General features: G+C 39.2%; 1 protein-coding gene across 1 annotated transcript; it reads right to left on the bottom strand.

The window, feature by feature from the left end:
- Window positions 1-9,079: 9,079 nt before the first annotated feature.
- gata1b (GATA binding protein 1b) lies at window positions 9,080-14,507 on the bottom strand. The gene is made up of 6 exons (XM_053504800.1): window positions 14,332-14,507; window positions 12,700-12,931; window positions 11,130-11,624; window positions 10,675-10,820; window positions 10,409-10,534; window positions 9,080-9,632 (listed from the first exon to the last, which is right to left on the bottom strand). Exons 2-6 carry the CDS (start codon window positions 12,905-12,907, stop codon window positions 9,351-9,353), a joined length of 1,257 nt encoding a protein of 418 aa, XP_053360775.1. The 5' UTR covers window positions 12,908-12,931; window positions 14,332-14,507; the 3' UTR covers window positions 9,080-9,350.
- Between the last annotated feature and the right edge of the window lie 535 nt (window positions 14,508-15,042).

Consider the following 15,042-nt stretch of genomic DNA (forward strand, 5'->3'; position numbering starts at 1 on the left):
CGTTAAACGCGACCGTTTACACCGCTAGTCATGTTAAAGGGGAGTGCCTGGGTTTAAGTCAATTTAATATATGTATTATGTTATTGTTATTTTTTGTTATATCAGATAATGCTTCAGGTGGTATAATTTTACTTTTTAAATAAATAATTGTTAGATTTTTTTTTTATAAAAACATACGTTTACTAAAACTGTTCTTATTTGTGTTGGAATGTTAAACCATTAGCGTTAAATTACTGATATACCCTTTAATATCTCCAATTTCAACCAAAGCAGACATCTAGTTTAGCGTTTTATAAAGTTGTATTTACGTATTAGTTTTTTTAAAACGGGTTTTCAATTTCGTCGTTTATAAGCCCCGCCCCTAATCCAATACTCTTTTCTGATTGGATAAAGACAAGTTCAAACTGCGCGCGCATCTGATTTTTGTTGTATTTTTTTTACTTTGTACAATTGCTGCAAACCCACATGTTCGAATGCACTATATTATTCACTAATACAGTGCTTTGTTTTTTACCTAGGTTTGATCCTTTCTATTTATATAGGCTCATGAACTCCCACAATGCACTGCAAAACAAACAAAATGCACTTTTGAGCATGTCATATAAATGATCTGTCTATTACATAAAGTGATATGGTCAATGAGAAAGTCTATTAAAGCTGAATAATAAGTCTATATATATATATATGTAACAGTAGACAGCATCATCATCAGCTTTTATTTCATAATGTGAGCGTGTCACAAGTGTTCTTCACTATAATGGACCAACTTTTTCCAACCATCCAAGAACAGTTTGAAAATGAATAATGCCTTTTCCAGCATGATGGAGCTCCTCGCCATAAGGCAAAAGTGATAACTAAGTGGCTCAGGAAACAAAACATAGAAATGTTGGGTCCATGGCCAGGAAACTCCCCAGGCCTTAATCCCATTGAGAACTTGTGTTTAAAGAGCCAGATGGGCAAACCCAGAAATACTCTTATCAATGCTTATGAATTGGCTGCCATTAGTCAAGATGTTGCACAGAAGTTGATTGACAGCATGCTAGGGCAAATTGCAGAGGTCTTGACAGAGGAGAACTAACACTGTAAATATTGTCTCTTTGCATAAACTTAATGTAATTGTCAATAACAGGCTTTGACATTGGTGTACTGCTTGTAATTATACTTCAGTATACCATAGAAACATCTAACAAAAATATCTAAAAACACTGGAACATCAGAATTAATATTTGTGTCATTCTCAAAACTTCTGGCTGCAGCTGTAGGTAGCGTCGTCTACGGAGAAAATGGGTGCGTCAGGCCGAGCTTATAGCTATTGAAACCCTCCAGGTTTCTGACTGCAGAGCGTCTCCGGCGACGGCACATATGACAGCAGCGAGTTGACTGCAAACTCCATTCGCAGGTAATGGTAGCACACAAGCGTCTCATCTCCTGCCCTGCTTTGCCTCAATCTACCTTTATTGAATAAGTGCTTTGAAGTTTTTATCATTCCTGGTTCACTAGGTTACTAACTAGAAGTACCTTCAATTAACACAGTTGGAAAGGATTTTTATTTATTTATTTTTTTTGGGTGGTGGTGGTGGTGTTTTTTTTTTTTTTACCCAAATCGTGAAGAAACAGATCTTATTAATTTGGGTTAAAAAAAGTCTTTAGTCATAACTTAAAAATTGTCAGTGACTCGTCTGTACGAAGTACATTCCATCACCTAGGTGCCAGAACAGAAAAAAGCCCACATGCATGTCTACCTCAATTCCTAAGAGATGGTGGAATCAGTAAATGTCTAGAGGCAAAATCAATGATTAAAGCAATGTGATAGTGTGGAGGAATGAGAAACATCTGTCTAACAACCAAAAGCTAGACAGATTATTAGAAAGATCTAGTTAGATTATTGGCGCACTAAGAGCATGAGTGCTTGTAAAAATCCCTAAATGTATGATAATTTCATGTCATAATTTTTGGTGTCATTGCTTAACAGTGTGGATCTCATTTGGTACCAGCCTGGTTTTTAATTTTTTGCATGTAACTCACATGTCATCACATGTCACAGAAAACAGACCCTAGATCTGTATTAAATAAGTCAATCCATATCCCTACTGAGGTCTCATCAGACAGAAGCTCAAAAACAGTTGTTTGAAGAGTTGAAGGCCATTGCAGGTCGTTCGGTAGACCTGTGAGTTTGCAAACTCAGTGTTGGTGGTGAGGTGATTAAATGTTCATTGTACGATCATTTTCCCTGTAATGTGATTATTGTCAAGTCAAGAAGGTTTTTATTGTCATTTCAACCATATACAGTACACGGTGAAACTAAAAAACGTTCCTCCAGGACAACCAAGGTGCTACATACAGTACAACATTAATTAACAACATAAATTAATAGAATCTACGAACTATGCAAAAAGACAGGAAATAGAAAACATAAAGTGCACGTGCAAGTGTGCGAACAAGAGCGACAATACATGACAACGCGATACTCTGTGATAATGAGTTGAGGTCGTGCAAAAAAATTGTAAACATTACTTGTTGAAGAAGGAGCAAAAAAAGTTCTTGTAAAAATAATAACTAGTAAATATTGTGCAAATACTTTTTTAAGTATAAGGAAACTTTAAATAAATGAATAAAGTGAAGTGTAGAAACTGTACATGTTTTATATCAGTAGTATTTGTCTTTTAAATAGTACTGTGACAGCAGTGTGCATTAAAAAGTGCACCCACTGATGTACCTGTGGCTTTTAAATTCCTATTTTAAAGGTTACTTTGTATACAGTACAGTAGCAGTACAGGAACCACCTGAGCGACAAGGAAAAAGTGTGTAGTTCAGTCCCCGGAGAGTGCGTGAGAGATTTCCGCAGTTTGAAGAAATGCATGAGTGGATGCTACTATAAATATAACTAAACAACTTGCTGCAGTTTCTAAAAGATAAAGTACACAGGAAATGTCATCGTTTCTTAGAACTACATCCTTTATTCAAAGGATTCAAGGCCCAACCATAACCCTGGGTCCTTCAGTCCAGTAGGTGGCAGCAGTGCACTGTAAGTTTTTTAAAAGTGCCAGGAAAAAAACCAAGAGAAAAACATGACCAGTGAAAATCACATGGACAATTACTCCAGCACCAAGTTTAAAAAATGTTGATTATTCACGGTGTTTATAACTAACTATTATTATAATTTATGTTATAGATACACTATATACAGTAATCTGACTTTACTTATGTTGAGAATATTAGGTTATATGTATACATGTTTAAGAATGTAACACCTAAGCAAAAGACAATGATAAAATTTGAATTTAGTTCTACACCTACATCAATAGTTGTCCTTTTTTTAAATAAATGACCAACGAAAATGATTAATTTATCATTCATAATAGAAATGGATCCATTTGAAAGATTTGATCAATAATATACAGTAAAACCTCAGATTGCGAGTAATGCGGTTTGCGACTGTTCCGCAGGACGAGCAAAGATTTATACATTTTGACTTGGAAAACGAGCAAGTCTTGGTTTACGTGTACCGAATATTATGTATAACGCATGCGCTTCTTGTTTTGACACCGAGGGTCACGTGATTACAACTGAGCCAACGGTTTTTCTCTCTCTTGTTCTGTGGAATTGTGGGTAATCGTCTCGCCTGTTGGGTCTTAGTGCATGTCTCTCCCTGGTATAATCAACATCCGTGCACGCGTGTACTGTTTACTATAACACTGTAACTACGTGTGTGTGTAAAACATATTTTATATTGTGTCTGTATGCGTGTGTGTACAGCGCGCGTGTAAAACAAAAGCAAGTCTCATTAGAGAGGTTAAAGATCCATTTTCTCTCTCTGCTCAAGGCTCAGTCTGCTCTTAGTGTCTGAGTGTGCGCACGTGATTGTACAACTGTGCCACAAAACACACACACACACACAGACCCCTCCTACTTTTGCCTTCACAGATACACACACTCTTTCCACTCTGCTCTACACAGAAACACTGCTCTGTCGTGATTCTTTTTAACGGTAAAGTGCAGGTTAATTTGTTTTATTTTTAGTTTACAGCAGTGATTTCGATAGTGTGTCACTCAATCGAGTGTCATTAAAGAGATTTTTAAAGAGATGACTGCGCGCACAAATGGAAACACCTATCTGTCAGGATTTTTTTTTTTTTTTTAAAGGTAGAGTGCAGGTTAATTTGTTTTATTTTTAATTTATGTTTGTGTTAATTGTTTTTTGTAATTATTTTTTTAGGCTGTGGAACAAATAATTTGAGTTTCCATTATTTCTTCTGGGAAAATGTTATTTGGTTTGAGTGTTTTGAAATACTAGCCCACTTCCAGAATGAATTATGCTCGTAATCCAAGGTTCCACTGTAATATCCATTTGCTCAGTGTCATTATTTTGTACTGATGAGTTCAATGCATGCTACAAAAGGTCAAAAGGTCAAACAGCCAGAAAAGAGTGACTGCTTACCAAGACAACAGAGAGGATAAAAGAGAGAGGGATGTAAGTAATCACCCACCACATGTCAGTTTGCATGGCCGTGCATGAGCATATTTGTGTTTGTGAGTGGGTTTGTGTGTAGCGAGAGAGACAGTGTATGTGTATGTGTGTGTGTTTGGTGTGTGAGAGACAGGCGGGGTTGACAGAGCGAGGGGAGTGCTAACGGTCGTGCCCATGCGTCCGCCGGACCTGGCCTGTGGTTGCTAATCTCCATGTGTCATTCAGTTCCATTTCCCACTCATTTGGCCGCCCAGATAAAGCCGGTGCACTCTGAATGGAGGAAGCCAGCAACAGAAACCAGAATAAGATGTGACACGCGTGGCACCTCGAAGAAGAAAAAAAACACCTATAGTGGCACATGACATCGACTGATGCCTCCTCATGTGCATCTCTCCTTCCCTTCTGCATTTTTTTTTTGTGACTCCGGAAAACCAAAAGCTGCCTGCGTTGCACAATGGGGCACCAGTTTAGGCCTGAGGAGCAGAGCTGTGTGGTTGTTGCTGAAAGAGTAAAACAGATGGAGGGAGGCAGGGGGTTGAGGGGAAGAAATGAGGGGGAAAAACACTTCTGTATCTAAACAGGGTTTTAAATTGTATACTGGTTGTTTATACGTTGGTACAGTTTGTCCATGGAGTCTGGGATGCTCCACACCTGGTGGAAGTTGCTATTTATAATGGACAGCCTAGTGATGAGAAACTGGAAGGTTTAAACAGGTTTAAAAGAAATCGTATGGAAAGGAAACACCAGATATCAAGCAATACAATATTACCATGATATGATGAATGCCGGTTTGATTTGCATTGCAATTCTATTAGTATCGCAATTTTTTTAATGACCCAATTTTATTTTTATTTTATTTTTTTTATTTTAGTACAATTCTGAAAAAACTTTACAAATAATTTGCTCCTGTCACACAGGATGTGATGCCACCAGTCAATGTGTAAATAGTTTAGAGTGCACCCTGCTATATGCTTGTAGAGAATTGGCAACCTCAAATGCAAACATATATAAACTTTTTAAAGCATTAAAGAAAAAAATCAATTGATTCATTAAAGAAATTATAAATCTGGAGTCTGTGCAGGGATACATGAGCTATCAGACAAAAACGCGATATGTGACTAAATCGATTTCCTCCCATCTCTAAAGATCAGTCTTCCTCTCCTTTCAGCAATTTATTCCAGAATTCTCTTAAATACCATGAACATTTTCAAAAGCAGCCCGTCACTTACCTGTATTCGATCCCTCTCTCAAACCTTAGCTCAAACATGATTATTTTTCAGTGGTTAACATTTTTTTGTTAGAAGGACGTGAGGCAAACATTGGCGTCCATGGAGTCTACATGATTTTAAAGAAAGTTTAGTTAGAACCCAAGACTTCACGACTTCATTCACAGGTATAAGTGCAGCGAGTTCAGGACCAAGGACAGCAGCAACATAAGGGGACATTTCAGGTGGTTTTTGTCCACAGAGACACCCTTTATGTGCCCAGTGATGCCCAGTGGGTACTCATATAAGACCCTGGTATAATCTACTAATGGTGGGATGAGTTGTATCCCATTCCCTACTTTCTATCCACATAGGACAACATTTTTCCCAACATCAACAAGCTGTTATGTGACCGCACATAAATAGCCCTTATTTTACCAGCGGCAGACCAGAGCTGATCCCATTCTGTTCAGGAAACACACAGGATAGGAGGTGGACTCCAAAGCTGGGGTAAAAGGTGCAGGTTTGGGTGAAGGGTGGACTTAAAGTGCATTAGCCAAGTCCTTTAAACTCAAGAAGAAGCCCGAACATGAAAGCCCCATAATAAATTATCATTTATTTTCATCACCAGGACTTCTTTAATTCCTGCCCACTTTGATTCATTGTAATTTTCCACTCATACATATTATAGATTTACATTATATTACACCTGTTGCACTTCCACCTTCTGGGTGGAGCACATGGGACAGGCTTCATTGGCCTTCCACAACCCACAACCAGCATATGTTTTAGCAAGATAACCGATTCATGGTTTTCATGCTAAGCACAAGCTGCACATTCTCGATAACCTTGAAGGGAGCGTACATTATCGGATCATCCCAGACATCTACCAGATCAGCCAACCAGGAGGTCAGAAATGAGCACTGGATAAGCTAAAAACAATAATAATAAACTAGACTGAAACTGTTGTGCTGTGCAGAGGGTTAGATCTAATGTAGGTCTCTAACACTCTAACAGGGACTGCTGGAGTTTAAAAATATCTTCATAACAGTCTCTAATCATATGGACCTCATTCTGATATTGTATCCAAATATATCTAAATACTGCAGTTATATTGTACGAGGTCAAATCTATCGGCCTTCATGGGACATCTGTTTTATTTCCTTGGTTACTAGGATGAAAAAAAAAACATATAGGGATAAACTTCCCAAGACCCTGCATGAAGATTTAATCTGTGCCGTTATCTGATCTGTAGATTTACATAAAACTTAACTTTCTGGCTCTTTACTAGTGTAACCAACTACACAACCCCTTTATTGGATAAGGCTGTTAAAACAAAACGGTCCCAGTGACACCCCAGGCGGTCCTTGGTACTGGGTACTGGAAGAATGGACAATGTATGTTGGCAAGATTATCTGTGCAGAGTTTTATAAAACTCATGTTTACTGGACAACAAGTCATCGTAGTCGTGATTGTTCACTGCTTATCTTCTTTTAATGGTGTATTTGTACAGGATGAATGTCTGAAGATAGCTACGTAAAAAAATGCCTTACTTCTGTTTTAAACAGATGTTATCTATTTTTATGCATGTTGAAAGCCTTTTTGGGGAACTATAAAGATATGGAAACCTCAAATTAAGTAGTTTGTTTGCCTTTTTATTGCATAAATGTTATTTTTAGCTCACTGTACAAAGAAATTTAACTATATGCTGTAAAGGAAACATTGCATTCTGCAGAACATGAAACAAATGTGCATGGGAATATCTCCTGGTGTGATGTGATGAGACAGTACAGTATAATGTATTATTATTGTTGTTGTTGTAAATAATCATCAGTTTCTTTTCAAGGTAGCACTAGTAAACAGTGTTGCTCACAAGGCACTTACCGGGGTCACTGATTAATTTGTTAATCCAAGGGGTGTTCAAGCCAAAGCGGGACTTGTGATGAGATTTCTGGTGAATAAAGATGTAAATGCGTCAACATTCACAGAAGACTTCAAGCACAGTACGGTGATGAGACTCTAAGCCGCAGTAAAACAGTTAAACAGTGCTAATGTCTTAAAGAAGGCCGTCCATACGTCAGTGAAGATCCCGGCCGAGGTGGCTCAGAGCTCACTGCAGTCGTTCAGCGAGTGGACATTCAGTCAGTGGAACGTCTGATTCCTGAAAATCGACAGAAGATTTGTCGCAGAAGAGACTGTGGGAACTTGCACTGCCACTTCCCATGTACAGTACAGTCCTGACCTCGCTCCAAACCAATTCCACATGTTTTGGGCTATTAATGGAGTTCCTGGGAGGCCAGGGTTTCAGACATGAGACAGGCAGTCACATCATGGCTCTGGCATACTGAGAAAACTTTCTACTAGTGAAACGCTGGAGTAAGTGCATTTGTGTAACAGGAGATTATATAGAAAAATGAAGGGAGTTCATAAGTGTGTCATGGTATTCTGCGCAATCAAAAGTCCCTGTTTGATTTGAACACCCCTTGTTTTATGACAAATATAATTAACTAAGTTTATTAGGACGTATTATCAAAATAACCGCTGGACCTGACAGGACTGGTCAAAACTGACAATGAGAAATCCTACACATCTGGCTGTATTATTATTATTATTATTATTATTATTATACAGTGTCTTTAGACAGCTTATGAGGTGTACAGTAGCTTATCTTTAAACTCAGTCAAGCCCTTCGACACACTCCCTCCCTAACTTCCTGTTACAACAGGAACTACAACAACATAATGTACAGAATCAAATCACAGCTCTCACGGTTTTTCACGTTCACTCGCGGCAGAAAAACTAGAAAGAAACTGCTGTTAAAGAAGTAACGCAATACAGAAGAGCGCGAGAGGATTTTCACACCGCGGCAACGAAGGTTAGGCCGTTGGATATGAAAATGTATTATCGACTCAAGCCTCCGTGCTGTAAATGCGGCTTTGTTCTGACGTATCCATGACAAGGTTTTTGTTGTTGCACCCTGACTGGATTGGAACGTCCTCAGTGCTTCATGTGCTAAATGGATCTTTTGACTCATGCACTGTTTCCATAAAGCCACAGATTTGAATCTGCTCAGACGTATCACTCAGGCTCACACCTCCTCCGCGCTATGGAAAGTGGCAGATTTGCGTACACACCGTTCGAGATCCACACTGCCGTCAATTTAGAGTTTCTGCACAGACAATGGAGCTACTGACAGTCCTAACCACAAAAGGGGAAAAAAACATTGGAAGTTTTGTCGTGTTCAGCAACACGGTTTTATTTAAATTGCCGTCTGGTTGTGCCAGGTGCATTTATTTATATTGTGTCTAAGTGTGAAAGTGATTTGTCTGTGTGTGTGTGTGTATTTGTGTGTGCATCGATCCGAAAAACAACATTTGCATGATGAATTGCAGAAATAAAATGCGTCTTCATTTGTACAATTTATTCACACCACCACAAGGTATAGCCAGTGACCAGCATCAGTAAGACCAAAAGTTATAGCAAAGAAATTGCTTTACAATAACGTACATATATGAATAAAATACACTGTTATTTTCTCACATTTCTCTCCACACGTAAATGAATATGAAACTCAATACATGATATTTAAAAAGGAAAAAAAAAAAAGGAAATTCTCGGAAACAATCGAATTCACTTTGTGCAAGTGTGTACACCAGGAGAGTCCGTTTTTCGTTCTGTTACACCATGCCGGAAAAGAGCGCCGCAGCAGCAGGGTGGTACGGGTAGGAAAGGTGAGACGGGGCGTGGAGCGTAGCGCCGGCGCCCGCGGGGTGGACGCCATGTCCATAGGCGCCCAGAGAAAAAGCGTCGATGGGTTGCTCAGACCCCGACGCCTTCAAGGGTTCCGAGAACGTCTCGAGCTCCATAGCGGCGTTCCTCCTCCCCTTCCTGCTCTTACTCGACACCTTCCTGTTACGCGTCTGAATTCCGTCCTTCTTCATGGTCAGGGGTCTGTTCACCTGATGAGGGGTTTGACAGGTAAGAAATGTTTTTAATATGAGTGGACAACTTTGGATAGACATTTCTGATCAGACGGTGTTTGACATTTTGTGACATTACGGACACGTCGTCAGGAAGTTAACCAATATCATCTATTTCCATTGCTGCTCCTGCTGCATCACACTCAAACCGAAGGGATCATGGTTTTTGCACAAAGACGTCTCGAAATGGTTAGTGACGCTGTAAGTGACGGGGCACAAAGTAGGGGGTTAATGGTCTTGCTTAAGGGCCCAACAGCAGTAGCTTTGATTTGGATTTAACCCTTCTGGTCAGCAGTCCAATGCCTTAACCACTGAGCTACCCACCCCAGCTTGGGTACAGGTGGCTGTGGCATCACTAGGATTCGAAACACACAGGTGAAAGCTAAACTGGGATTAACTCTGAGTATATGTTATGTGGAAACAATGAAAACAAAGTAGAAATTGAGGTCTTAGTATTATTGTGGAACATCTAGAGTATCTTGTGACACGACCTTTGTAAGATTATCTCACATTTCTTCATTTCTTTCCCAGCACACTTATTAACATCCTTATAAGCCTCACTACTGGGACAACTCGAGCAACATCCAGAACTCTATAGTGTCTAATCTCATCTTGCAATGAAAATCTGTTTCCACTTGATATGACTAATGTATAGGGATGAATACCGTACTCTATAGATCTATCTATCTGTCTAAGCAAAGTCAGAAATCTAGGATTTTTCACTTCGTGGAGGAATAAAAGAGAGGAGCTCTCACATTGTGAAGTTTAAAGTAAAGCCCACAAGCGTTGCAGACGGGCTCCCCGCTGGCGTTACGTCTCCACAGCGTGGTGGTGCTCGTCTGGCAGTTGGCACACTGCGTCCCTGCCCTCTTACTCACAACCTACAAAAGGTGAAAAGAGAAGAGAACAGAAAGATATAAATTATAAATACTCCGCCATTAAAGATCAATTAAACAGCATATTCATTGCCTGCTCTCATCAGCGCTTCATCCTCTGATAATTCGGACTTGAAAAGACGTACCAGTCTCTTTCTGGGCCGGATCAGAGGTCTGTTTTGTCCGTTCATCTTGTGGTACAGTCCGCAGGCATTGCAGAGGTAGTGGCCCGTACCATCACGTCTCCAGAGAGGGGTCGCGGTGGCTCCGCAGTTCACACACTCCCGCGTTTCTGAGACCGAAAGCGAAATATTAATAAAAGGAAAATAATAAATGATGATGGAACAGAGATACTGTTACACCCCAAAGTTGATTATTTTTCAATAAACCCAAAGTGTTTTATTCCTCTTATACTGTAGCAATTTGCCAGCATTTACAATTAACAAACCATGTAAGCAACCCAGAATATATTTAATTTATAAAACCATGATTTTACTGTCACTACTGATTCATTCTGGCTGATCAGAATCAGTAAGTGTGTGTGTAGCTGTGGGTGTGTGTGTGTGTGTGTGTGTGTGTGAGAGAGAGAGACGTTTCTCACCCGTGGGAGAGAGAGTCATCTTGCCTCGTAGTTTCGGAGAGAACGAAGAGGGCGAGTAGAGACCAACGCCGCCGAAGTCCTGAGCTGGGCTGCCGTAGGAGCCGTAGTGTCCTAGAGAATGTGTGTGAGTGTGTGTGTGCGCCTGCGGCGACCCGTGATCGTGCGGATACATGCCGGCGACGTGGTTGATGGTGTAAACTCCCCCCACACCCTCAGTGCCCGCCGCAGGACTGACCCTCTCGCCTTTCACACCATCCTTGCAGTCCAGGCCGGGTGGGTGGAGCTCGGAGCGAGGGGCTCTGATGGAGGACAGAGGGATGGATGAATGGAAAGGAGAGGAGGCGGAGGAGCTGTGGGGGAGCACCGGGGTCCTGCTGAACGTACCGCCATGCCAGGCGGAAGGGGACGACGGGTACGAGCTAGACAGGGAGTGAGTGCCGGAGCCTTCCAGCCAGGACAGGCCACTTAGAAAAGGAGAGGAGTAAACCTGTCGCACTGCACAGACAGACAGACAGAGAGAGAGAGAGAGAGAGAGAGAGAAGGAAGGGAAATCACCAACAAAGTTTGTTTTTGTATGTAAATGTATTTACTTCGTCCACTGATTTACTGGCATCCTTCTGCAGATCATTTCTGAATTTCACGTAAGTAGATTTTTTTTTCATACTTTTTTCAGTTCAGTAGGTTTTTCGCGCTGTTACACTACTGTTAATTATCTTTTACCTGCCGGGCACTTACATGAGAATCACAAACAGGTCTACGATATAAAGGATCATATCCTACTCCAACTAAAACGTTCCTTCTCGTTGTTTGTTTTTCCCTACAGTTCTGTTTCTGAACCATTTAAAATGACCTTCTCTATAATTCGACGTTTTAAACTCTCAGTATCTGAAGTCCCTGAAGTTGTGGTGTGAACAAAGAACAGATCTGAAAGAATCCCCTTTTGGACATGATTATATTCGAGACAGTAAAAGCACCGAGGTCATCTGCAGCAGATTAACCTTAATGAAGAAGGTTCATTTAGAAAAAAGTTTCATATGTGAAAACCGTATGAGCTTATTTGTTGTGATCACATTCTCTCTCTCTCTCACACACACACAGTGGAAAAAAAATGCTGAGTCGATCTGAGAATACTAGAAAAACGGCTCAATGTGAAAACACCCTTGGAGGATCGTAAAATATGCTGAGTCATAAACAGACCAAGTATGAAAAGTGTCTAAGAATACCAGCATGCTAGAGCTACGTTCGGGGTATTAATAAACCCTCTTTTTGGCCACTGCAGGTGTTTCCGCTGCTCTTCTTCAACAGCTCTAATGTAAAACATTAGAAGCAGAATGAACCAGCAGATTTGGTTATGAGTTCAAGTCCCACCAGTAAAACGCAAGCACCTCTGTAGGACCATAGAAGAAGAAACTTAACTCTCAAATGCTTACTGGTGTTGTCTTAAAATCATATGTTAAAAATTTTTTTTTTTAAGTTATCTGTTGTTTGACTTTACATTTCAATCCACTGTATAAAAAAACAGCATTAAATTGTTAAAAGAAATAGTTGTGTGTGTGCGTCACCAACTAACCAGGGCTCTGTCTGTATGTCGGCGTGCCGCGGCTCTGGACGGCGTTAGAGAACAGAGAAGGCAGGCCGCCACATTCAGCCTCGATGCTGGAGAAAGTCGAGTCGTCTTCGGCGTGAGACACAAAACTGGCGTCAGACGGGTAAGTGGGCAGAACCTCGCTCGGCATCAGTGACGACGACGCCCAGCGAGACTCTACGGTCGCCTCCATGTTCGAAACTCCTTCAGCTTCAAACTGTAGAATAATCATAATAATTAAATATACACATCAGATATCATATGTCAATTCACGGCAGGAGGTCGATTTATTTTCTACAGCATGAGATTTGGAAGAAGAAGTGAAGCTGCAAATCCAGTCATTATAATAACTTATCTTATCAACCCTACTCTACACAAGCATCAAATACTGAGACTTACAGTATATGGCAGATTATTATTATTATTATTATTTTTGAGAATGGCATTACTGATAAAGTCAATGTTTTTTTCTCTTTTTTTTCTTTTTTTTTTTTTTTTTTTTGGAAGGAGCCTCCAGTCAGAGTTAAAACTGTTTTTAAAGTTTTCCAACACAGCAAAGTCATCAGGACTGAGGGCTTTGTGGTTTTCATGGTAACATGCCAAGCTGCATTTTCTTGTCTGATTAACTTGGAAAAAAAAAAACACAGAGGATGGCATGGGAGGGACTAGTGTATAGCTGGTGTAACAGAAAAAACTTGTTTCTTTTAAACATAAAATGCATAAAATTATGAAATTATTATGTGACGTGTCAGTAATACAGTAATAAAATATTTAATTAATTAACAAATTTTTGCGATATGTGACGAATAAAACACTTGAAAACGGGCTGGGCCGTAATAATACAGTAATAATATCAATATTTCTATATCACAACACTGTCATGTTATATTTCTTACTTCTTATGAGAAATTTTGAAGATTTTGAGGAAACAAATCGAGCCACAAAATGATTTTCAATAATAAAAGATAGATAACAGATAAAATATAGAAGGATGAGTTTTATTGAACACAGCTTTTTTTTTAAAACATAGCTTTTTTTTTATCTAACTGTGCACATTAATCAGCAGTCCATGTATTTATTTATCAAATATCAATATTTATAAACAATCAATAATAGTTAATACAGATTAAAGATTAATAAAACATCTAAAAAAAATACAAGATAGAAAAATGAGTATTATTTTTAAAAAAATGCATAAACATAGATTTTAACTTTTTTTTTATCTAAGTGTGAATATAAATCAACAGTCCATGTATTTATACATAAAATATTAATAGTTAGCAGCAGTTCATCAATAATATCAGTCATGGTTAAAGACTTAAACTGGTTAAACTGCAGCAACCAATATTACATATAATACAAATAATAAAATCTAATTCTAACAAAAATGTACAGCAAAATAATATTTTTTTAATTAATTTTTTCCAGTCTCAGATATACATATATAATATTAATATAATATATATATATATACATATATAATATTAATATAATATATATATATATATTTTTAAGCACAACTCATTTGAACTAATTCGACATTAGTAATAACAGTTAAAACAGGTTGCAAAAATACAAACTAATTCAGATCGCCTTCTACATGTCGGTGCTCCTTACCTGGCTGTATTTCGGCGCGGGTGATCTCTGTCCCTCCAGGTGAGCGAGCGAGGTGAAAGAGCTTCAGTTAAGACCAGGCGTTGCTCTGAAGTGCTGCTGGTCCGATAAGAGAAAGTCAGGGTGGAGTGGTGGAGGTGGTGGTGGTGGTGGTGAAGGCGAGGGTCAGAAGGGAAAGGGAAGGCGGGGGCACGGTGTAGGAGGTAATTTTAGAAAATGTTCTTCTGGTGAAGACACACCTCCTACACCAGTTCAGAGAGAAGTGACAGAGTAAAATTCGTTATATTCTGTATTAATATAAATGATTGTGGAACTTAGAAGAAGCGTCCCTTTTGTCTGAGATGATCAGCAGACACAATTATTTTTTTTGTTTTAATGAAGAGCTGTGACTCAATGAGCGAAACACAAGCATACAGTTGCAGATCAATTGGGCTGAGTTTAGGTGCAAGCAGTTATAATAATGGAATTCCATCCCATTCCATTGAAATTGCCTTATTATGCTGAAAAAAACGTAGCTCTAAATTTACACATGTATTGTATGTTTACGAAATTTAGAATATCGATCAAAAAACATCAAGCAACCACATCTTAGTCATGTCTTGTCATGCGTTCAGTTTTGGGGGCAGAAATGGTAGTTCAGGTTCTTATCAAGTATGAGATATGACCTCATTAACAGAGTTGTGGTTGCAATCACAAATTAGGATGTGCACCAAA

Source organism: Clarias gariepinus, chromosome 9 (genome assembly GCF_024256425.1).
Source record: "Clarias gariepinus isolate MV-2021 ecotype Netherlands chromosome 9, CGAR_prim_01v2, whole genome shotgun sequence".
Taxonomy (NCBI): Eukaryota; Metazoa; Chordata; class Actinopteri; order Siluriformes; family Clariidae; genus Clarias; species Clarias gariepinus.